We start from the raw sequence: 24,274 nt of genomic DNA, 5'->3' as shown, positions 1-24,274 counted from the left end.
AATATTCTTTGCTTAAAATAGCTGAATAGTGTAGATAAAAGCGCCCATGACGATTAGTGCGAATGGAAATTGCACCAAAGTACCAGATCCCAATTAAGCCCATGTACCATAAGTGGTTAAAACTACCTATAGCATAATATGAGATGTTCAAACTATTACTCATGGTATGCGTGTAAAAAAATATATCGCAAGTGAAATGTTTAGTGTAATGTAGCCGCATATCAAAAGTGTCATGTAACCATATTGCGGAAGTAAGCAATGTAAACAGACGAATAAAATGGCAAATTGGCAACAAGTGTTTGCACTAGATGCAAAATACAATGCATACAGGGCACCAAACAATCCACAGTTCAGTACGTTTTCATAAAATGAATGTTCTTACTTGTAGTCCATAAACGTACTCACAGAGCCTTTGATAGTTTTGCAATGGCATTGGCGGCTCTGTGAGTTCACATGCATCCTACTATTCCTAGTCTACTAGTCCAAATTTTTGACGCTATCAAATATTAAGCTACTTTTTATATGGGTAATATTTGGAGCGTACAAAGGGGGAAAGACCAAATTAATGGTGGGAATTTTTCGTTCTTTGTCTATATTGTTGCGCAAGGATTTTCAGGGTTCGACATTAACTTTTTTAACAGCAAGACCGTCGGACCAGCTCCTCTTAAAATGTACTAGCCCGAACCTGCTGTTTACTAGACCATAAATGACATAGCAAATGAACACAATTGTGTCATGTAACTGTTTAATCAGGATTTATCAGTAAATAATCAGTGAACACCAGATTTTTTTATGCATATAGTAAAACAATAAAATAACCCTTTTTTTGCTTTTCGTCGTCAAATTCAAGCCATGGGAACTGAATCGATTTTCCATCTATGATAAAATTGACGTTTTTGTGTTTCTTTATATTTAAGTTTCGTGTCAGTAAAGCGTCGGATTCTTTTGTATTTACTGATTTGTCGGACAAAAATCCGAACTTGAACAAAGCCATTCTTTAAATTACATTATCTTGTCTGCTACGCAAAAAAGTTTACATTGACAATACCGCTTTTCGATAGAAGTTGTAAAATCATGCCCTACAGTTTTACGACACTGCAGAAAATCATTAATATTCATGACAACTTGACCAATTGAAACAAACAATTTCTGCAGGAAGCTCTCTTTGTGTCTAAAATAGCGATGAATCATGTGAATGCTCCCCGTTTATTTAAATATACTAGTTTTGTTTTAATGTAAATAACGGATACAAGAGTAATTTTACACATTAAAAGTAAAGGTTTTCACAGCAGTTATTTATAGTTATTTGAATCAGTATAGATTTTTTTAAATTTATGTACGACCAGTCGGACAAGTTAGCCCGCAGTTTTACTAGCCCGACCACCGATCTTACTAGACAATGTCTGTCGGACGTGCTTTAGTGTCGAACCCTGATTTTGTGCGCAACATTCAAGCCCCGATATAAGACACTTAATATCAACGGATTGCAGTAATATTTACATACCTGTGTAGATAATTCATTTCTCGATAATGTTCCGTAGAAATTATGTAATGACACTTTGAATTTTGCACGCCTGATCAAGTTAAATCCAACCACTATTCAATTTTTCAATATCTCTCGATTCGCTCGCTGTGTAGATATAAATCGATAACACGACCTCGATGTAAAGCATCTGGTTTAAAGTGGGAGAACAAACAGCGTAAAATACAGTTTGCGTTCGTCTGTTGTGGTGCAGAGCGTTACATAGTAAACCGATGTTATACTTTTATGGATTAATTTAGCATTTTTTTTTTTTCTAAATTGACAATTAAAAAGTTCTGAAATAAATTACATCTTTTATTTTTATACTGTACACAAATAATTTTGATACAGATGGTACAGTATACCGTCCTCCTATGTAACGTAAGATGTAAGTAAATAAAACAACACAGACAGAGGTGCGAAAAGGACATGCATAAAAACTTGCTGAAAGTTAGAACAGTGAATAGAAACTGCACCAAATCTGTTTTGAACATATGCTTATTAAATCGACAAAGATTAGCATACTAGATCTAGTTAGGTAAAAGTCGGTGTTAAAAGCTCATGTTAAATAAAATTACGCGTACACGTTACACCGTAATGCCTTCTTCTGATTGGTTCATTTTCAAATCAGTTTCATGACATGGCTACATGTCAGTGATTGTTTTGCGATTAAAGCAGAAGTTTAACTGAAGAATGTATGCCTTTCCAACTTCAATTCGACGATATTTGAGGTAAAAATGGACTTCTGAACTAAAACTGAATGAGTTGGTAATGTTATTTTGCAATTTTACGCAAATCGATGAAAATTTAAACTTTCTGGTTTCCAACACATTTTTGACTTTTCCCCGATAAGACGTTCCAAAGAATTTAGCCCATATAAAAAGTATCTCTAAATTCTTTGCGCGTCTTATAAATAAGACTACCTAGTCTACTGGCCTAGTCCATATTAGTTGCAATAATTCAACTCTCAGCTTTATAACCCAAAGAGTTGCTGAGATTTGAAACGCACTGTCTATTGTCCAAAGGTGCAAAATTTTATCACCTCTGCAAAGGCTAAAGAAAATTGATACTGCAAAAACTTGTCTAAAGCACAAACCCATTCAAATGGTGCCATTTAAGCAAGAAATAATTGCTTTTTATACTACGACCGCTTTGAAAAAACCGGACTCACCTTTGGGAGGCGGGCGGCGGCGGTCACAGCAGTGTCTGCTTCTTAATTCAAATAGTTTTCATCCGATCTTCACCAAACTTGGTCAGAAGTTATATTTAGACAATATCTAGGTCAAGTTCGAATATGAGTTGGAAGCGAGACAATTCACCCCCAAGACAATTCACCCCCAGAAGAAAATTCACCCCCTAGACAATTCACCCCTGCTCCCTGGACAATTCACCCCCAGATATTTTTATACCCCCACAAACGAAGTTTAGGGGGGTATATAGGAGTGAACTTGTCTGGCTGTCGGTCTGTCTGGCGGTCCGTATTAAGTGTCCGCTCTCTAATTCAAGTAGTTTTCATCCGATCTTCACCAAACTTGGTCAGAAGTTGTATCTACATGATGTCTAGGCCAAGTTGGAACATGGGCCTTGCCGGGTCAAAAACTAGGTCACGGGGTCACTTAGTGCGTTTTAAACATTCAGCATGTTGTCCACTCTCTAATTCAAGTAGTTTTCATCCGATCTTCACCAAACTTGGTCAGAAGTTGTATCTAGATGATCTTAAGGCCAAGTTTGAACATGGGCCTTGCCGGATCAAAAACTAGGTCACGGAGTCACTTAGTGCGTTTTTTAACATTCAGCATGGTGTCCTCTTTCTTATTCAAGTAGTTTTCATCCGATCTTCACCAAACTTGGTCAGAAGTTTTATCTAGATGATCTGAAGGCCAAGTTCGAACATGGGCCATGCCAGATCAAAAACTAGGTCACAGGGTCACTTAGTACGTTTTACACATTGAGCATGGTGTCCGCTCTCTATTTCAAGAAGTTTAAATCCGATCTTCACCACACTTGGTCAGAAGTTGTATCTAGATGATGTGTAGGTCAAGTTCGAACATGGGCCAACTAGGTCACGGGGTCACTTAGTGTGTTTTAAACCTCACCATGCTGTCCGCTCTCTAATTCAAGTAGTTTTTATCCAATCTTCACCAAAATTGGTCAGAAGTTGTATCTTGATAATGTCTAGGGCAAGTTTGAATATGGGTCATGCCGGGTCAAAAACAAGGTCACAGGGTCACTTAGTGTGTTTTAAACATCACAATGTTGTCCGCTCTCTAATTCAAGTAGTTTTCATCCTATCTTCACCAACCTTGGTCAGAAGTTGTATCTAGATGATGTCTAGGTCAAGTTTGAATATGGGTCATGCCGGGTCAAAAACTAGGCCACGGGGTATCTTAGTGCGTTTTAGACCTCACCATGTTTTCCGTCAAGTAGTTTTCATCCAATCCTCACCAAACTTGGTCACAAGTTTTATCTAAATGATCTCTAGGACAAGTTTGAACATGGGTCATTCTGGGCCTAAAACTAGGTCACGGGGTCACTTAGTGCGTTTTTTAACATTCAGCATGGTGTCCGCTCTTTAATTTAAGTTGTTTACATCTGATCTTCACCAAACTTGGTCAGAAGTTTTATGGAGATGATCTTAAGGCCAAGTTAGAACATGGGCCTTTCTGGGTCAAAAACTAGGTCAAGGGGTCACCTTGTGTGTTTTAAAAATTGAGCATGGTGTCCGCTGTTTTTTGTGAAGACGACATGCAAAATATTATGTGTCAATGCGGCATGTGGGGGTATTGGTCACGTCTGTGACAAAGCTCTAGTTTTGTTTTCTTTTGCTGTTTGTTTTAGGATATAGTTATTACTAATATCTGTTTTCTAAGGATAGTTATTTGTATTCTAGTTAATTTTTGTTAAGTTTTATTAAAAGCAAATTAAGGTGTTCTCAAAATTTCTTTCTTTTTTTCATAAAATTACTTGCAAATGAAACATAACTGTGCTTTTTATCTATTGATGTTTGTTTTTATTATTAACAATATCATATTATTTTTTTAATGTCATTAAATAATTAATTATGTGTGTTTGTTTTATTTAAGACTGTTTTATTAATTAAAACAGTTTATATTGGTAAAAAGTGTATAAATAAATAATAATGGCATTGGATAGATTATTTGGAAATAATCCGATGTTTTTATTTGATAATTTTAGTAATATGCAAGATTTCGAAATTTTCATAATATTACTATATTTATTTTTAAATGGGAAACATAATAATAAATTTTTTGTCACATGATCAGTCAACAAAGTAACAACCCTAAAAACAACCCTTTTCACACCACTAAAGGTAACAATAAACAGATAATCTGTTAGGGCAACTTAGGCATTCAAAGCTGATGAGGGTACTGATTATCTAGTGATAAGGCTATTACTGATAGGGGTTGCTTAGAGATAAGGCTGTAATATGGAATTAGTTAACATACTGTATGATTGAAGTGGACTTGAATTGAGTACAATTTTTGTAAAAAATACATTACATTTCAAAACATTTTTATTTTAAGTAGGGCCATTCTAGTGGTATTATAGTGGATTTAATAAATCATGAAGTACTCGTGTATAAGTAGCATTTTAAAAATTATAACAGAAAATGGTGTGAATTACTGGATTTGAAATGAATACTGATATTTGCAGACTTAAATATGTTTCAATACACAACATTACAAAACACAACTTCTATCACTAATCCTTCAATGAGAGAAAATCCAACAACTTAATGGATAATAAGAATAAAAATAATTATTTTTTTAATGAAACACTTATATTTACAGGCAGTTAAATAAAAACAATAATCAAAATATCTGGTGAATAAAAATGGAATTTTTTAATACAGGTATTACCAGGTATTAGAATTGCCCAGCCCAACATAATTATTTGTCAATGTGTGTAACTGAAGTCTTTGTTTACCGGTTTTGACTCTTTGATTAATCTGTTTTGTCACGTTGATAAAGCCTTTCCAGGGTGTGAATGCTTGATTGTGCCATTAATGGCACGCTCCCAACCAGATTAAATTTATTTTCTTTAATTAAAGGTTTCTTATAAATTAAACCATTGTATTTTAGTAAATGAATTATCCTATATAATATGAATAAATAAGTAATTGTGATCATGTAAAATTCTAAGAATTCAATGAAACTAAATCATCTTTTTCAATATTTGACAGTACTAATAATAAAATAGTTACCTAGTAATATTATTTAAAACAAATGCACAAATATTATACAAAATACTTAATTTATTTCAATTTTATATGTTGTAACACAGTTTACAGAAAAATACATTGGTTGAATTGCATTTGCCAAAAATCTCAATGTCATCTCTCATTAACATACTACATTTAATATTTTCTTGTCAAAATTGTGCTGCAAAGTCAAAATTATAACCCCAAAACATCTGCTCACAACTTATTTTCAAATATGACAAAAGCAAATGACAATAAAATCTCATATAAAAATATGGGGGTGAATTGTCTTGGGGGTGAATTGTCTTTGGGGGTGAATTGTCCAAGGAAATCAAATTCTGGGGGTGAATTGTCCAGGGGGTGAATTGTCTTGGGGGTGAATTGTCTGACACCCTATGAGTCATGCTGGGTCAAAAACTAGGTCACGGGGTGACTTAGTGCATTTCAAGGATTTAACATTGTGTCCGCTCTCTTATTGAAGTAATTTTCATCCCATCTTCACCAAATTTAGTCAAAAGTTGTGTCTAAATGATATCTAGGTCAAATTCAAATATGGGTCATGCCGGGTCAAAAACTAGGTCACCAGGTCACTTAGTGCATTTCAAGCATTTAGTATTGTGTCCGCTCTGTAATTGAAGTAGTTTTTATCCAATCTTCACCAAATTTGGTCAGAAGTTGTATCTAGACAATATCTAGGTCAAGTTCGAATATGGGTCATGCCGAGTCAAAAACTAAGTCACGGGGTCATTTAGTGCATTTCAAGGATTAAGCATGGTGTCCACTCTCTAATTGAAGTAGTTTTCATCCCATCTTCACCAAATTTGGTCAAAAGTTGTGTTTAAATGATATCTAGGTCAAGTTCAAATATGGGTCATGCGGGGTCAAAAACTAGGTCACCAGGTCACTTAGTGCATTTCGAGCATTAAGCATTGTGTCCGCTCTGTAACTGAAGTAGTTTTTATCCAATCTTCACCAAATTTGGTCAGAAGTTGTATCTAGACAATATCTAGGTCAAGTTCGAATATGGGTCATGCCGGGTCAAAAACTAAGTCACGGGGTCATTAAGTGCATTTCAAGGATTTAGCATGGTGTCCACTCTCTAATTGAAGTAGTTTTCATCCAATCTTCACCAAATATGGTCAGAAGTTGTGTCTTAATGATATCTAGGTCAAGTTCAAATATGGTACATGCTGGGTCAAATACTAGGTCACTTAGTGCATTTCAAGCATTTAGCATGGTGTCCGCTCTCAAATTGAAGTAGTTTTCCTCCGATCTTCACCAAATTTAGTCAGAAGTTGTATCTAGACAATAGCTGGGTCAAGTTTGAATATGGGTCATGCAGGGTAAAAAACTAAGTCACAGGGTCACTTAGTGCATTTCAAGGATTTAGCATGGTGTCTGCTCTCTAATTGAAGTAGTTTTCATCCAATCTTTACCAAATTTGGTCAGAAGTTGTGTCTAAATGATATCTAGGTCAAGATCAAATATGGGTCATGCTGGGTCAAATACTAGGTCACTTAGTGCATTTCAAGCATTTAGCATGGTGTCCAAAACCTTCAAACGAGCGTATCTTGTGACAGTTTGGCACTCTTGTTTACTTTGTTATTCTTTCATACACTAGCTCTATCCACCATATTGGGAACTGTTATAATGTTGCCAACAAGAAGTGTCGCTATCGCTTAGGTCGCAGTACACCAATCTTTTGCACATCGTGATATTTGATGTAACCTAAGTCACAAACACTGTCAAACAGTTGTCGAATAATTACACTGTTAGGAATTTCAAAATGAAAAAGTGGGTTGAAATATTGTTGTGTTTTTTAGGTTGCATGCAAAGGATAATGTCTGTAGGCTGCCATTGAGGTAAATTTAATGTATTTGAAGTTTATTCATCGCATTCCTTAACTGGTAACCAACGACGTCTGTTAAGCGATGCGCACCAAATCTGTGCATAAAACTGCTATTGTATTTATGAAGGGGTGCATAATATATAGTCCATATAAATGTACTCCCAGAGCCTTTGATATTATAATGATGAAAGGTAGTGTGGTAATTAAGGAAAGCAATGCATAAAGTTCAAAAACACATTAAATTTTGAAAATTGGAACAGTGTAAATATTCGACGTCGTTATCAACTTAGGTTACATCAAATATCACGATGTGCAAAATATTGGTGTACTGCGACCTACTTGGTGTACTTCTTGCTTTAATGGTACCATTTGCGTGAATTTGTGCTTTAGACAAGTAAACGTTGATAAGTTTTTGCAGTATCAGTGTTCCTTAGCATTTTCAGTGGTGATGAAATTTTGCACCTCTGGACAAAAGACGGCATATTGCAACTCTCAACAACCCTTTGGGTTATAAAGCTGAGAGTTGAATTATTGAGACTATTCTTACTTGATGATTGTACAAGTCATTGTTCCTTTTTATGGCCCTGGATCGAAAGATCGGGGGCATATTGTTTTTGGCCTGTCTGTCTGTCATTCATTGTGTGCGTCACAAACTTTAACCTTGGTTAAACTTTTGCAATAACTTTTTGAATATTGAAGATAGCAACTTGATATTGGGCATGCATGTGTATCTCACGAAGCTGCACATTTTGAGTGGTGAAAGGTCAAGGTCATCCTTCAAGGTCAAAAGTCAAAAAATACAATCCAAGGGAAGTAACAAGCTTTAAAAGGGAGATAATTTCTAAACCTGCCAAATGATATATTGAAATCTTATTTCAAAGCGGCGCAATAGGGGGCATTGTGTTTCTGACAAACACATCTCTTGTTTACCCTCAAACTTAAGGATACAATAAAGTAAAATGTTTTGTCATAAGGTAAAACTGGTTATCGCCATATAGATACAGGAAGATATTCTCATAAACTTAGGACCATGGCTTCAAAGTTTTCATGATCATAACTGAAAAATCCATTTTCGTATCATTCAAAAACATAAGAAAAATATTAAAATGCTATTGTAAAACATTACCTCAGGGTTTGATTTTTGTTTTATGAATAATAACAAAGTAGAATATGAACATGTAATTCTGATTATCAACAAAAATATACTACCCCTTTAGTCTTAAAATTCTCCATATGCATCGCTACGCAAACTTTTCTCCAAAGGCTAAGAAAAAACAATGCAACAACACCAAAAACTTCTGTCTAGACTGATCTGTATGTTGGTCTGTGTATTTTTTTCAGGAACTTTGTACATCAAACGAAGGAGTCAGTTACTGAGGGAAAGTGCAAGTAATCCAGAAGTAATTCATTTGTTCTTAGTTAGCCTTTGCACAACTTCTGACCTATCACAGGGAGCTCTTGTGATTGCCCTTAGTCATCTCTGCATTCTTTATTGTAAATTGTCTGTTGTGCACTGTCCATAAACTCTGCATTCAAAGAAAATTTTCACATACACTTCCATTTGGATTAAACAAATCTTCATTGGAATTACCCTTGGAAGACCCTCTTTCTTTGTTGTTTACATGGTTCAAGTCTGCTGCATAATAATGCTCTATTGGTCATTATCGGCTCAGGTACTACTTAAAAGTACCCCTGGTACTCTGAAGTATGCTACAATTTATCCCAGTTACAGAAAATATACAAAAACCTACGCTGGAGTACTTGTTCTTAATTTGTCGTTGTCTGCTCATTTTTTCAAATTAATTATTTTGTTCATATTGATTGCAATATTCTCTAAAATGGGCTCTATATAAAAAATTCTTACTCAAAACAGCATGTTAGGGCAGGATTTGTTCAAAGAGAATTTTTGTTTGGTAATGTTTTAACATACTGGTTTTTGGGTGGGTATAAAACTCGGATGAATATGGTCACACATTTAAACATAACCGGTGCATGAACATGCATTGTACTTTTTGTAGTGGTATGAGTTATCATCAGTTATTTTTCATCCTGTTATAATTGTACAGAAAGATTCTTCAGCAAGAAAAGATTATCTGCAGTTGAGAGCCAGATTGTTGTCAGCGAAATATGGCAGCCCTGCATTCTCAGATCAAGGGTAACTTATTGTTTGGAAATTTTGATTTGTTTGTTTTGTTAAAGTTTCAAGAATATTAGGCCTTTAAAAAAAAATATATGTACATAAATATCTACCTCAATTAAACAGGATTAGAAATGTTAACCAATCCATTTTCGAATGCCAGTGAGAAACCCAAAAGCAGCAAATGTGAAATTAAGAACAAAATATGTGCCAGTAAAAAAGCAGTACAAAGATGATCACAATGGTTGGACTATTCAACCAAGTGTTATTATTTTCCACTCAAATATAAACCAATAATTTGTGGATATTAATCTTAATTAATGTAGCATGCATTCTTTCTTTCAGCAGTATCAAGAGTAGATCATTCAGTTTTGGTGGAAGAAGTATCAGTAAATCGACATTGGAGGTAAGGTGGCTTTTAGAGTAAAGATGTTAATTTCTATAAACTATAAACTGCAACTATATTTTTGATAATCATAATGTTTAAGGAGCTCAAGGCATTTGTTTATTGCAAATCACTTACCAGTATATCAGTATTATGTGGTGTCATTTTAGAAAGGTGATAAATATTTGGTTAGATTAAGTTACCCATGATATCTCTTAGAAGGTATCAAACTCATTGCGTCTCTGTCTCAAAGCTGACGTTATGATGATTACACCACTTAGATGAAGAGACCATTGGGTTAAACTTTATTTATCAGAACTCTCAGAATATATTAAGCAGCGCAAACTAAAAAGCATTATTTCTAAAAGTCCTTTTTTGCCTACTTATATGCCTCTTAAGTAGGTTTATAAAAAATCATGGTTGATAAACTGGACTTTAACTTCAATAATGTCCCTTTTCTCTTATATGGAATGCTTGTTAAATATAGATGAGTTTGCTGAGAACATTCTGTTGTCTAGAGTCTGGACCCAAAACTATCTTAAAAGTAAAAGTCGGTATTCTCCTACTTTATTTCCTGTTATATTGGTTGATTACAAAATCATTGTTGATTTACTACACAAAAACAGTTTGCTGAGAACAATTAACAATGCTAATAACATTGTGTTGTCCAGAGTATGGATCCAAAGCTGGGTGACACTAGGAAGTTCCATCGTCGCCAGAGGAGCAGTGGTTCAGCGAAGTTCAACCTGGATGGCCCAATGAAACGTATATATGACAGCATTGAGTTGGTACCCACCAAAGAGGCTGAAGCCAGCAGGTGAAATATACTTTCTACATCCATTTCTTAACATGTTAACGTACATTTTTTTGATCCCTTAGCTTTCTATGTTCATTTTTGGCTCTGCTCTATTACCATTAAACAAATTTCTTTTGAAATTCTGTTTGTTCAAAATCAGGAAAAACGCATTGTTAAATAGGCCGCGAGAGAACTGTAAATGTTTTATTGTACCCTTTTAATGCAATGATACTTTGATAACAAATTGAAATATTTACTTAAGATTAAGGTAACTTTAGGTTTAATAATTTAATAAAGCTGCACAGATTGAAGTAATTTTATTATGCTCCCCCAAAATTTTTGAGGGGAGCATATAGTCGCTGCTTCGTCTGTCCGTGTGTCCGTCCGTCCGTTCACAATTTGTTTCCGGGCTATTTCTCAGCAATTTATGACCGGAATTCAATGAAACTTTATGGGAAGCTTCACTACCAACAGAAGATGTGCATATTATCAGCCGGTTATGGTCTGATGATTTTTCACAGAGTTATGGCCCTTTGATATTTTCTATAAACTGTACATATAGTGCAATTCTTGTCCCCCCAACTACTGACTGGAATTCAATGAAGCTTGATGGGAAGCTTAACTACCTTGAGGAGATGCGCATGTTATTTGTGGGTTCTGGTTAGATGATTTATTTAGAGAGTTATGGCCCTTTGACATTTTTAAGTTGCTAAACCATCCATTGTATTATTTTGTCCAAAGTTATGCCCCTCAAGACGTTTCCTTTTATCTGAATATATAGTGCAGTATTGTGACAAAAAAAACTTTGGGGAGCATCACCTGTCTCCGACAGTTTCTTGTTGTAAATTAGTGGAACTTATTTATGAATATCAGCTATTTACAACTCATTGTAGAGCAATGGCTGGGGGGATGACAGTTTCTGAGAACTATGCTTTTGCTGGCATGCACCATATCTTTGACCAACACACAGATGCAGGTACAATATGAAACTATTGATTAATATTGCATCATTTGTGATAGCTGAATTATGGTTCACATAAATATATGTGGTATATAGTATTCTAGAATGTCTCTATAAATAAAAACTAAACATGGATTTAAAGCTTAGAATAATAATTATGGAAGATGTTTGTTAGGGTGTTATGAATTGGAGGCTCGCTCTGAGATAACAGGCTTATTGCGAATGTGCCCGCACAGGCTAATCAGGGAAACACTTTCCGCTTAAACTGTATTTTCCCTAAGAAAAGACTTCCTTTAAAGGAAAATACCATGAAGGTGAAGAGTCACAATAGTGAGGCTCATTGTCATTAAGCCTTATACCCATAGTGAGGCTCATTTTCATTAAGCCCTATACCTATAGTGAGGCTCATTGTCATTAAGCCCTATACCTATAGTGAGGCTCATTGTCATTAAGCCCTATACCTAAAGAGAGGTTCATTGTCATTAAGCCTTATACCCATAGTGAGGCTCATTGTCATTAAGCCCTATACCTATAGTGAGGTTCATTGTCATTAAGCCTTATACCCATAGTGAGGCTCATTTTCATTAAGCCCTATACTTATAGTGAGGCTCATTGTCATTAAGCCCTATACCCATAGTGAGGCTCATTGTCATTAAGCCCTATACCTATAGTGAGACTCATTGTCATTAAGCCCTATACCCATAGTGAGGCTCATTGTCATTAAGCCCTATACCTAAAGTGAGGTTCATTGTCATTAAGCCTTATACCCATAGTGAGGCTCATTGTCATTAAGCCCTAAACCTATAGTGAGGCTCATTGTCATTAAGCCCTATACCCATAGTGAGGCTCATTGTCATTAAGCCCTATACCTATAGTGAGGCTCATTGTCATTAAGCCCTATACCCATAGTGAGGCTCATTGTCATTAAGCCCTATACCCATAGTGAGGCTCATTGTCATTAAGCCCTATATCTATAGTGAGGTTCATTGTCATTAAGTCTTATACCCATAGTGAGGCCCATTGTCATTAAGTCTTATACCCATAGTGAGGCTCATTGTGATTAAGCCCTATACCCATAGTGGGGCTCATTGTCATTAAGCCCTATACCCATAGTGGGGCTCATTGTCATTAAGCCTTATACCCATAGTGAGGCTCATTGTCATTAAGCCTATACCTATAGTGAGGCTCATTGTCATTAAGTCTTATACCCATAGTGAGTCTCATTGTCATTAAGCCCTATACCTAAAGTGAGGTTCATTGTCATTAAGCCCTATACCCATAGTGAGGCTCATTGTCATTAAGCCTTATACCCATAGTGAGGCTCATTGTCATTAAGCACTATACCTATAGTGAGGCTCATTGTCATTAAGCCTTATACCCATAGTGAGGCTCATTGTCATTAAGCCTATACCTATAGTGAGGCTCATTGTCACTAAGCCCTATACCCATAGTGAGGCCCATTGTCATCAAGCCCTATACCTATAGTGAGGCTCATTGTCATTAAGCCCTATACCCATAGTGAGGCTCATTGTCATTTAGCCCTATACCTATAGTGAGGCTCATTGTCATTAAGCCTTATACCTATAGTGAGGCTCATTGTCATTAAGCCCTATACCCATAGTGAGGCTCATTGTCATTAAGCCCTATACCTATAGTGAGGTTCATTGTCATTAAGCTTTATACCCATAGTGAGGCTCATTGTCATCAAGCCCTATACCTATAGTGAGGCTCATTGTCATTAAGCCCTATACCCATAGTGAGGCTCATTGTCATTAAGCCCTATACCTATAGTGAGGCTCATTGTCATTAAGCCTTATACCCATAGTGAGGCTCATTGTCATTAAGTCCTATACCTATAGTGAGGTTCATTGTCATTAAGCCCTATACCTATAGTGAGGCTCATTGTCATTAAGCCCTATACCCATAGTGGGGCTCATTGTCATTAAGCCCTATACCTATAGTGAGGCTCATTGTCATTAAGCCTTATACCCATAGTGGGGCTCATTGTCATTAAGCCCTATACCTATAGTGAGGCTCATTGTCATTAAGCCTTATACCCATAGTGAGGCTCATTGTCATTAAGCCCTATACCTATAGTGAGGCTCATTGTCATTAAGCCCTATACCTATAGTGAGGCTCATTGTCATTAAGCCCTATACCCATAGTGGGGCTCATTGTCATTAAGCCCTATACCTATAGTGAGGTTCATTGTCATTAAGCCCTATACCCATAGTGAGGCTCATTGTCATTAAGCCCTATACCTATAGTGAGGTTCATTGTCATTAAGCCCCATACCCATAGTGAGGCTCATTGTCATTTTTTTCGTCCATGTGCAGTGACGAGTGTGAAGTTTGCAAATGATGACAAGAGTCGTGTTGCCTGCTCCTCAGTAGATGGTTCCCTGTCTGTGTGTCAGGTGATCCCTCCCCCAGCAACTGTCATCTGTATGCTCAAGGGACATACTGATGCTGTGTCAGGTATAAACTGGGATCTCACTAAATGGGGGACCTCATTCAGTTACCTACCATGAAAACTTTTTAGAAACAGATAAGTCCATGCAATTGGTTTACTCATTGATTCGTAAATATATGAACTAGGCTGATAACACTAGTCTCTAATATTGTGTAATTTTCAAAGTTATTAGATTATATGTTTTTGTGGTTTATTTTGATTAATTACATGAAATCCTTAGGATAACTGCTTAAGTTAAAGTAAATATGAGAAAATGATCAATTGATTTCTACACTAGCACTATAGAACATAGTAGAAACAGAGGATTCCAAATTATTGGATTTGTTCTACCTTGGCTTTTATCTGCAAAGGTAGTTCATAGGAGATCCACTTAGGTCCCAAATTCATGTAATATCTTGTCTTTGATGTCTTTAGTTCCTTTTCAAAGAAATGTGAAGTTGATTACAGATCAGTTACCAGTAATATTATGAAATGTATCCATACTTGTTATTTCAGGAATAGTGTGAGGAAGATACTGCAATTATTAACACAGTTCCTAGCTTTAACTATGATTTCATTTTAAAGAAATTGTGATTGTAAAATATATGTGTAAATGAACACCAGTTTGTTTGTTTTTAAATTAATTTAATGTGGGCATTTTCATTAAATATGACTTTGAGTCTACACACAGAAGTGAGTTATCAATAATTATTGACTGAATTAGTTTACTTGTGTTTTAAAAAAAATAATTTTCCTGCTTTTTAAATTTTCAGATTTCGCGTGGTCTCTTTCCAATGATATCATCCTGTCAGTTTCGTTTGACGGCACAGCCCGGCTGTGGAAAGTGGCGTCTGGAGAATGCATCCGCACGATACGAGACATCACGGGAGCAGAGCTGCACTCCTGTCTCTTCCACCCTCTAAATAACAACATGTTTGTTGTATCCTTGTGGTGGTGTGAAATTTGTGATCAGTTTGTGTTTGGTTGTTAACTCCTTCAGAAAAGATGCAACTGTATTTAATATTATTTGCAATAGTACATTCACTGAATCCAGGTAGATCACTGATAAATTATAATAATGAATTCCACTATTGATATCTCTATGTAATATGTGCTTCTTTAGGTATTTGGTCTGAAATACAAAAGAGTTATACTTCTAATAAAGAAAAAATCAAAAGGTAACATGTAGAACAAGTCATAAATGTTCATGATACAAATTGTATTTGTTGCAACAAGGCTGCAGTAAGGCATGATTTGACAACTGAGATATCTTTTCCTATCTTAACTCCATTCTCAGACTGGGAACAGTAAATGCTTTGTCCAGGTGATCAATGTATCCACTGGAAAAGGTTACAAGGTTGGTATTTCCATTAATCGCTAAACAATAAATCAATGTTGTAGACATGACTTATGTAGTTTTCAAATGGCTTGGCATTCCATTAAAAATTGTATCAAATAAAAGTAGTTAAATATTTAAGTAAAGTTTCCTAAAATGAATTCAATTAGTCGTTTTTTTCCTTAGTTATCCCCACGCTTTTTGAAAAGCGTGGGTATATTGTGGTTATCTCCGCCGTCCGTCTGTCTGTCCTGGCCATTATCTCCTCCTACACTATAAGCACTAGAACCTTGAAACTTACACACATGGTAGCTATGAGCATATGTGCGACCCTGCACTATTTGAAATTTTGATCTGCGTCAAAAGTTATGGGGGTTGGGGCGGGGCAGAGTCAGAGATTTTTACTCATTTTTTAAGGTTACTTTACTATAATTTCTTCATTTCTACACCGATTGTCTTCAAATTGATACCGAACCTCTCTTATGACAATACGGTCAATCTAAACTATGCATGACCCCATTACCAACCCTGGGGCGCCCCGCCCACATAGGTCACGCCCACCTAAAATTGCAGTTTTACTATGATTTCTTCATTTATACACCGATTCACTTCAAATTAATACTGAACCTTTCTTATGACAATACGGTCAATCTCAGCTATGCATGGCCCCATTACCAACCCTGGGGCACCCCGCCCACATAGGCCACATCCACCCAAAACTGCCTTTTACTATAATTTCTTCATTTCTACACCGATTCACTTCAAATTGATACTGAACCTCTCTTATGACAATACGGTTAATCTCTACTATGCATGGCCCCATTACCAACCCTGGGGAGCCCCGCCCACATAGGCCACACCCATCCAAAATTGCCTTTTACTATAATTTATTCATCTCTACACCGATTCACTTCAAATTGATGCTGAACCTCTTTTATGACAATACAGTCAATCTCAACTATGCATGGCCCCATTACCAACCCTGGGGCGCCCCGCCCACATAGGCCACGCCCACCCAAAATTGCCTTTTACTATAATTTCTTCATTTCTACACCGATTTACTTCAGATTGATACTGAACCTCTCTTATGACAATATGGTCAATCTCAACTATGTATGGCCCCATTACCAACCCTGGGGCACCCCGCCCACAGAGGCCACGCCCATCCAAAATTGCCTTTTACTATAATTTCTTCATTTCTACACCAATTCACTTCTAATTGATACTGAACTTCTCTTATGATAATACAGTCAATCTCAACTATGCATTGCCCCATTACCAACCCTGGGGTTCCCCTGGGTCAAACATGCGGCGTGGGTATACGCGTCGGCCTCTGCCGCGCCATTTCTAGTTCAGATTAGTTCTGCCCCTAACCAACATGTGAATAAATAGTAAACATGTGTTCATTCATTGTCTAAAGTATCATATGTGCTTCATTTATTTCCAGGGTGGCAGCTGTAAGATCACTGGCCAGGCCCTGTCCTTGGCCTTTGATCCCACAGGAGCAACCCTCTGGGTGGGGGATGACAAAGGGTCATTGTCCTCGTTCAATGTTGACTTGGCCCATGGGAAGCTGATCAGAACAAGGAGGTGGGTTTCTTTTGCTTAATGTTTGATTGCAGTGTAAGTATCATTATTATAACCTTGCAGCCTGGTATTCTCATTAAGAAAACTGCCTACCATACATCTTTTGCAGCCATGTCAGTATTTTTTTATGCCCCCGGATCGAATGATCGGGGGTATATTGTTTTTGGCCTGTCTGTCTGTCATTCTTTCTGTCACCAAAACTTTAACCTTGGTTAAAGTTTTGCGATAACTTTTGCAATATTGAAGATAGCAACTCGATACTTGGCATGCATGTGTATGGAGCTGCACATTTTGAGTGGTGAAAGGTCAAGGTCATCCTTCACTGTCAAAGGTTAAATATATGGCTTCAAAGTGGCGCAATAGGGGGCATTGTGTTTCTGACAAACACATCTCTTGTTATTGATTAATATTGATTAAAATCATATTTTGTAAAATGAAGGATATCATGAAATGTATTTTTGTCTAATGTCAAGAGGTTCTTTATAACTGACCAATTGAATAAATTTAAATGGCCTTATAATATAACCAGATACTTAAATAATAGTTTTAGAATTTATCTGTCCCTCAACAGCAAAAAACAGATAACAGCAAAAATACAAAAAATAGTGCATCTATGGGGTATTGAGTATATTGATCAATTGGTAATATCTTTATCTATAATCTTTTCCCTCAACTCACTTATCAATAGTATGCTGCAGTGTTTTTTTTCTCCATCTGTGTTTTGATCACCACATTATGTGACATATAAGGGTGGGCATTGTAACCAAAGCAGGCTGCAAGTACACAGGAATATATTAAACATGATGTGCGTTTTTTATGGGAGCCAAGTTAAGAAGTCTTTTACTAGCCAATGAAGCCAAGTTCTCCCATAACACATCTCAATGTGTACATATGTCCCTCCTGCAGGGTGTTGGTGTGCGAGGGTCACTCCATCACGAGCATATCTGCGCGAGCGTGGGTGAGCAGGGAAGCAAGGGAACCCTCCCTATTGGTCAACTGTGCAATCAACTCCCTCTGCCTTTTCAGGTACATACAGCCAAACAGCTTGCATGAGGATACATAAATAACTTTTGCTGAAGATAAAACGTCAGAAATTATTATGTTAAGATTATAGCTGATAGAAATTGCTGATGCTTTATTTTTGAAAACAAGAGACAAGGAAAAAAAATAGATTATGCGTTAACCCATTAATGTTTATCTCCATTCTTGCCTGTTGAAATTTAACAATTCATTAAATACAAATACCTTAGTTATTTAATTAAAACCCTGTACTTGTTGTATCATGAACATGGGTGCATTCTGTTTTAATGATATTTGCAATAATCATTAGTTACAAAATGTCTATTAATATTCATGTATTACTTCTACCACATTAAATCCTAGCATCCTAGCATTACATCAGGTGATCACAAACTTTTGAAATGGCTTGTATAATACAACATCAACAGTAAATGTCAGAATGCTTTCTGATTATACCCCCACAAACGAAGTTTAGGGGGGTATATAGGAGTGAGCTTGTCTGTCGGTCTGTCTGTCTGTCAGTCCTTATTAAGTGTCCGCTCTCTAATTCAAGTAGTTTTCATCTGATCTTTTCCAAACTTGGTCAGATGTTTTATCTTAATGATCTTAAGGCCAAGTTCAAACATGGGCCATGCCAGATCAAAAACTAGTTTACAGGGTCACTTAGTACGTTTTACACATTCAGCATGGTGTCCGCTCTCTAATTCAGTTTACATCCGATCTTCACCACACTTGGTCAGAAGTTGTATTTAGATGATGTGTAGGTCAAGTTCGAACATGGGCCATGCCGGGTCAAAAACTAGGTCACGGGTTCACTTAGTGCGTTTTAAACATTGAGCATGGTGTCTGGTGTTTTTTGTTAAAACAACATGCAAATATTCTGTGTCAATGCGGCATGTGGGGGTATTCGTCACGTCTGTGACAAAGCTCTAGTTTTCATTGCTGTAGAATCTGCCCAGACGGCAGTTTGCAGTTAAAGAAGCGGTTCTCAATCCGGCAGAAGCATGCCCATGTACGGAGCACATTCTGTCCTCTGATGTCTTTCAGGCAAGGAGCCTGTGTCAGTAAGTACAGTTTAAATTAGGGATGCAAGAGGTTAACTGGTTAACCTACCGAAACGACCAGTTAACCAGTTACATTTTCGGAAAAGGTTAACCTGGAAAAAATATTTGATTGTTTTTTTTTTCATGGAATAATTCGTAGGATTTTACTTTTTTCACGTGACATTCTGCCAACTTGCGCTGGCGACTAGTTAGAACAACATGCCGCACCATCGACGGTAATAAATAACGTGTCAAAAATCAAAGTAATAAAGCAATTAATCAATACCTTTGTGATAACAAATAAGGGGTACGTTTTGATAACTGACATTATTGTTTTTTGACTCACGAAAATTTAACTAACAAACTGCGGTTAGTGGGAGCTATTAGCAAAGATGTAATTGACACTTTTATTGAACTCAGGATAAAATACAGTTGAGACATTGGACGGCTTATTTAGATGTTTTGTTAACCAATATCCAGCACTGATTGATCGCGAAAATACCGTGTTTATAAGTAACAATTTTATAGAGAATTATTCGAAGTTAAAATCTTGACGAGTTTATTGATTTTGTATATCCAAAATTAATATCATTATGGTAATTTATGTCCAACGATTCCACCATTACCATCTGATGCAAGTTTTATTTAAGAAAGCAAATTATTTACTAATTAAACCTCAATTAAAACTATTTTTAAAATAAAACCGTTAAATTTAGTATTTGTGTAATTGCTTAAAATTTGCGCGCTATGGTATGTTAACAAACATACGTAACTATCAGTATTTGAGATCATAATACTTAGTTACTTCGCTATTAAATAAATGTACGGATTATATAAAATATTCAAGCAACGTACATTTTGTTCAAAATTAATTTAATCTGCATTTGTGTCCTTTATTTTACCCACATTTTTTAATTGTATAATGAAAATCAAAAGATAATATTTCGGCTATAAACGCTAAAATGAAAACAACAAAATATGCAATTATCGAATAAGAAGAGATGCGGATTAGTTGAACACACATGACCCACTTTACGTCCAATTGAAAGGGAAAAAACATATATATATATTCTATATTAAGCCAATTTGAGTTTCAAAAATTAAAACAGAATGAACAAAGGAACACACCATTTGTGAGCAAAACAACGCGAGTGTAACATAAACGGCCAAACCAAAAATAAGTAATTAACACGTGAAAATGAACATTGTGTAGATCTTAATTTTTTTTTAATCCATTTGCATTTATGCATGAAAAATAAATAAAATATATAGCATACATTTACAAAATTATTAAAATTAATTGTATCATACATTTTATTACGAAACTGGCATGTTATCAACGCAAGCGATTTCATATTTCAAATTACTTTTATTTCTACAGAGCGGTTCGAGTGGTATGACATTTTTTACGTACCCTAAGTCAATTTAACTACTTAAGGCGGTTTGGTTAACCGGTTAATAACCGGTTATGGAAAAAGGTTAACCGGTTAATGGTTTTTGTAACCTCTTGCATCCCTAGTTTAAATGGTTATTGAATTTTAAATAAGGTTTATTAAAGGGACATAATCATGCTTATTCCCCCCAAAATGGACACATACAAAAAATGAATTCCCATTTCTCATGATATATTTTCCTAGCAATATTAAAGTATAACATTATCTGTGTTTAAGTTATGTGTCCAAAACATTTATGATATAAGACTTTGGAAGTCTACCTACAAGTACTTAACTTTCAAATTTAGTTTTAGATTTGCTGTTTTTAGGATAATTTCTTGAATTATTGGTTCTTTTTTTTTCAGAGACAAATCACTAGGGGATATTATGATACTAATTGGAAACCGTAACTTGTATTCTGCTACTTTACTCACCCTTTGCTATCATGTGGATGTACCAAAATGTTTTGTTTGTCAGTCTAACTTTCAGTTGGGCAGACAAAGAATAAGCCTCAGATCTTCAAATTTACTAAATTATCATTAAATCACGTTAACTGTATATTTCAGTATCAGGAAGTGAGGACATGTGTGTTTACTTCTTTGACATTGGTAAGGACAAGAAGGCATGTGTGAACAAACTGCTGGGCCACTCTGCCCCTGTGCTGGACGTCTGTTTCAACTGTGATGAAAGCCTCCTTGCATCGTGTGACGCACAGGGATTGGTAATCATATGGAAACGTGAAGGCAAACAGGGGGTGCTCTGATAGGGGCAGGGCTGGTGAACCTGGACTTAAATCATGTGAGTTAAAAGTTGTCCAAGATTAGCCTGTGCATACTGCACAGGCTTATCTGAAAAAACTTTATGCACATGCATTAAGCCCAGTTTTCCCTGTACAAGGCTCTAATTTACAATTGGAGTAACATGTGCGAAGAGGTTGGTACATTTGCTTATCACACTGGTGAGGATTCAATTCCCGAATCTGGTCCAAGTTTGATGGGAGATCACCATACTTGACGACTACGTTGCCAGTTTCAAACAGCACATGACTACGTTAGAATGAAGTCTGTTACAAAATGAATAGAAGACACAGAAAATTGCAGCTATTATTAAATATATGATTATAATTGAATAGTCAAAATCATGCATGAAATATTATGCTAGTGTCTGAATGAAATGAATGTACTGTATTTTTGGCCGTAAACTTATCTTTAGACTATATTCTCTATATAGCAATTGTCAGCGTTGACAATGGTACAGTTATAATCTCTGATTGATGGGAAAGATATTACAATTGCTACATTTATACAAATCAATGTAAAATATTTGTTTGTGTATGCCTTTCCATACTGTTTAACACATGGTGGTAAGGTGTATAAGGATGCTTATATGCATTTTCTATTCTGGTCAACTATGACTGACTGCCTTAGCTTTTGAACTGGAAAATTTTGATAAGACTTAAGTTGTTCAGTTTTCAAAAAGACTTCAGATGTTCAGTTTTAAACAATACTTAAGTTGTTCTGCTAAAGAACTACAGTACACAGAGTAGAATTCAATAACCTTATGTTCTGGTTTCGTGTCGTGAAACAAAACATTTTTGTGCAATAAAAATTGTTGATGTGGAATAAATTATTTAAAACTTAATTTGTTGTCATGCATAAGTAACCAAATACATGTAAATGTAGAGATAGGTGATCTCTACTGTGATTACAGTTTATGATGCTCTGTAATATGTTCAACTTGAGTGTTGCTGTAAGCTTCAACACTGCTGTATGTGATATAATAATCCATGCTCTGGGAAAATAGGGCTTAATACATGTGCTTAAAGTATCATCCACGAATGGCATGAGCAATCAACTGATGACATAGACTGAAAAATTGAAATAACAAGGATATTCCCCATATGGATCACTATCAACATAATAAGTTAAATTAAAGTTGTTTAAAAACCAGAGTTATTGCAGGACCCGGATTTTAATTTTCGATTAATTCTGAAACCAAAGCAACCTCATTTTTTGTCCCATGAAAAGAATGAAACTACATGCTCATCTTTTTGGAAAACATCTTATATTCCTGGTTCTGTTCATGTACTTACAGATAATCTGATGTACACTGTATCCAACCCACCAGCACATACTGGCCCATGTTTACAACAGAAAAACAAAACAAACAAACGACATGGTTTTTTCTACTTTTTTATAAGAAAATAATACCGGTAATAATAAAGCTGTATGAGCATGATGAAACTATAAATGATACTTCTGTGATGAACATCTGATAATGAGTGGTTATTTGTGGGTTGGAACATCACACCATACATACACATTGGTGTGGAATGGACAATGGAAGCTGTACAGTCTCCAATACTATACATGCATGAGTATCTTGGATAACAAAAATCAACACTGTAAACAGGTTATATGTAATTAAATTCATATTAATACAACTGTATAACTTTGGTTTTCAATATTAAAATACACTTATTTGTTGTATATGAACAATTGTCTGCAAAAAGTAGGTCTGACCTCCCCAGTTAAACTTAAAGAGGTACTGAAGTGATTTCCATAACACTGGCCCTCATGGCCTGTGAACAATTTAGGTAAAATAGCTTTTTTGTAGTAAACAGGCCAATAAATTGGTATTTGGGCAAGATTTGGTTAGATTTTGCAGAATGCTTTCAGTAAAAGATTATTTTTGTCTGTTATTTCAGATTAACTTAACACAGGGTAATTATATATTTTAAAAACTACAACTCAAAAACTTTTGAAAAACTGGTTTTGCTTATAATTCAGAACAATTAGAAAACAACCATGTAACTAACATTTAGTTTTAGAAACAATAACATTTAAATCATTGCATCTCAAGTAAAATTACCAAACTTAAATAAAAACAAGAGCTGTACCACGACGCACACGACTATTATTCTATGTTGTATAATGTTCATTTTCTCTCAATTACATTTCATAATGACCTCTCATTAAAGTATTTTGCTTAAATAGAATTTTGGACAGAGACAGATAAATATAACATTGATGCCTGCCTCTCAGTCAGGGCATAAAATGATGCTTAAGTTGACTTAACTACTGGTCACAGTTATCGGCATATTCCTGTAACTTTACACTATCACACTGAAGACATCTGTTGGAATGGTATATCGGTATCAGATACATACTTGTTGTATAAACATTTTAACCTGAAACTGCTACATTGCATGTCAGGGTTATGGGACAAGGTCAGTTTCTATAAACAATTACCTCTTACACAGGCATGAAGTTTTAAATGAAAATCTGTACAAATAAAGTGATATAAAGTTGTTGCTTTATAACATTTAACCCGTTACCACTTAGATAAGTTTTTTGCATTTATAGTCCCTTAGAAAGTTACATTTAATTAAATAACTTTCTTGCTAAATTTAAGTTTTACAGGCTTCATTTCCAACCCTTAGTTACTGATGAGCAGCAAACAGCATAAAACCTGAACAGACTGCGAGTTCTGGTTTTATGCTGGTTGCAAAAGCCATTTTCACTTTGTTTCT

General features: G+C 35.6%; 1 protein-coding gene across 4 annotated transcripts; it reads left to right on the top strand.

Annotated features, from left to right (window-relative positions):
- Positions 1-220: 220 nt before the first annotated feature.
- On the top strand, positions 221-23,240 carry LOC127868647 (WD repeat-containing protein 13-like). 4 transcript variants are annotated; one of them, XM_052410579.1, is made up of 14 exons: positions 244-353; positions 8,935-8,993; positions 9,660-9,748; positions 10,076-10,136; positions 10,787-10,932; positions 11,805-11,887; positions 14,209-14,349; positions 15,097-15,263; positions 15,621-15,680; positions 17,107-17,249; positions 18,153-18,272; positions 19,215-19,330; positions 21,309-21,540; positions 22,837-23,240. In XM_052410579.1, the coding sequence occupies exons 1-13, from the start codon at positions 278-280 to the stop codon at positions 21,503-21,505; spliced, it is 1,458 nt and encodes a 485-aa protein (XP_052266539.1). In that variant the 5' UTR covers positions 244-277; the 3' UTR covers positions 21,506-21,540; positions 22,837-23,240. The 4 variants fall into 4 exon arrangements, with proteins under 4 accessions (XP_052266538.1, XP_052266539.1, XP_052266540.1 ...); XM_052410578.1 differs by lacking the exon at positions 22,837-23,240 and having other exon boundaries at positions 221-353; positions 21,309-22,383; XM_052410580.1 differs by lacking the exon at positions 22,837-23,240 and having other exon boundaries at positions 10,079-10,136; positions 21,309-22,383.
- The last annotated feature ends 1,034 nt before the right edge of the window (positions 23,241-24,274 follow it).

The sequence above is a fragment of the Dreissena polymorpha genome, chromosome 2 (genome assembly GCF_020536995.1).
Source record: "Dreissena polymorpha isolate Duluth1 chromosome 2, UMN_Dpol_1.0, whole genome shotgun sequence".
NCBI lineage: Eukaryota > Metazoa > Mollusca > Bivalvia > Myida > Dreissenidae > Dreissena > Dreissena polymorpha.
This window is presented reverse-complemented; position numbering and strand designations above follow the sequence as displayed.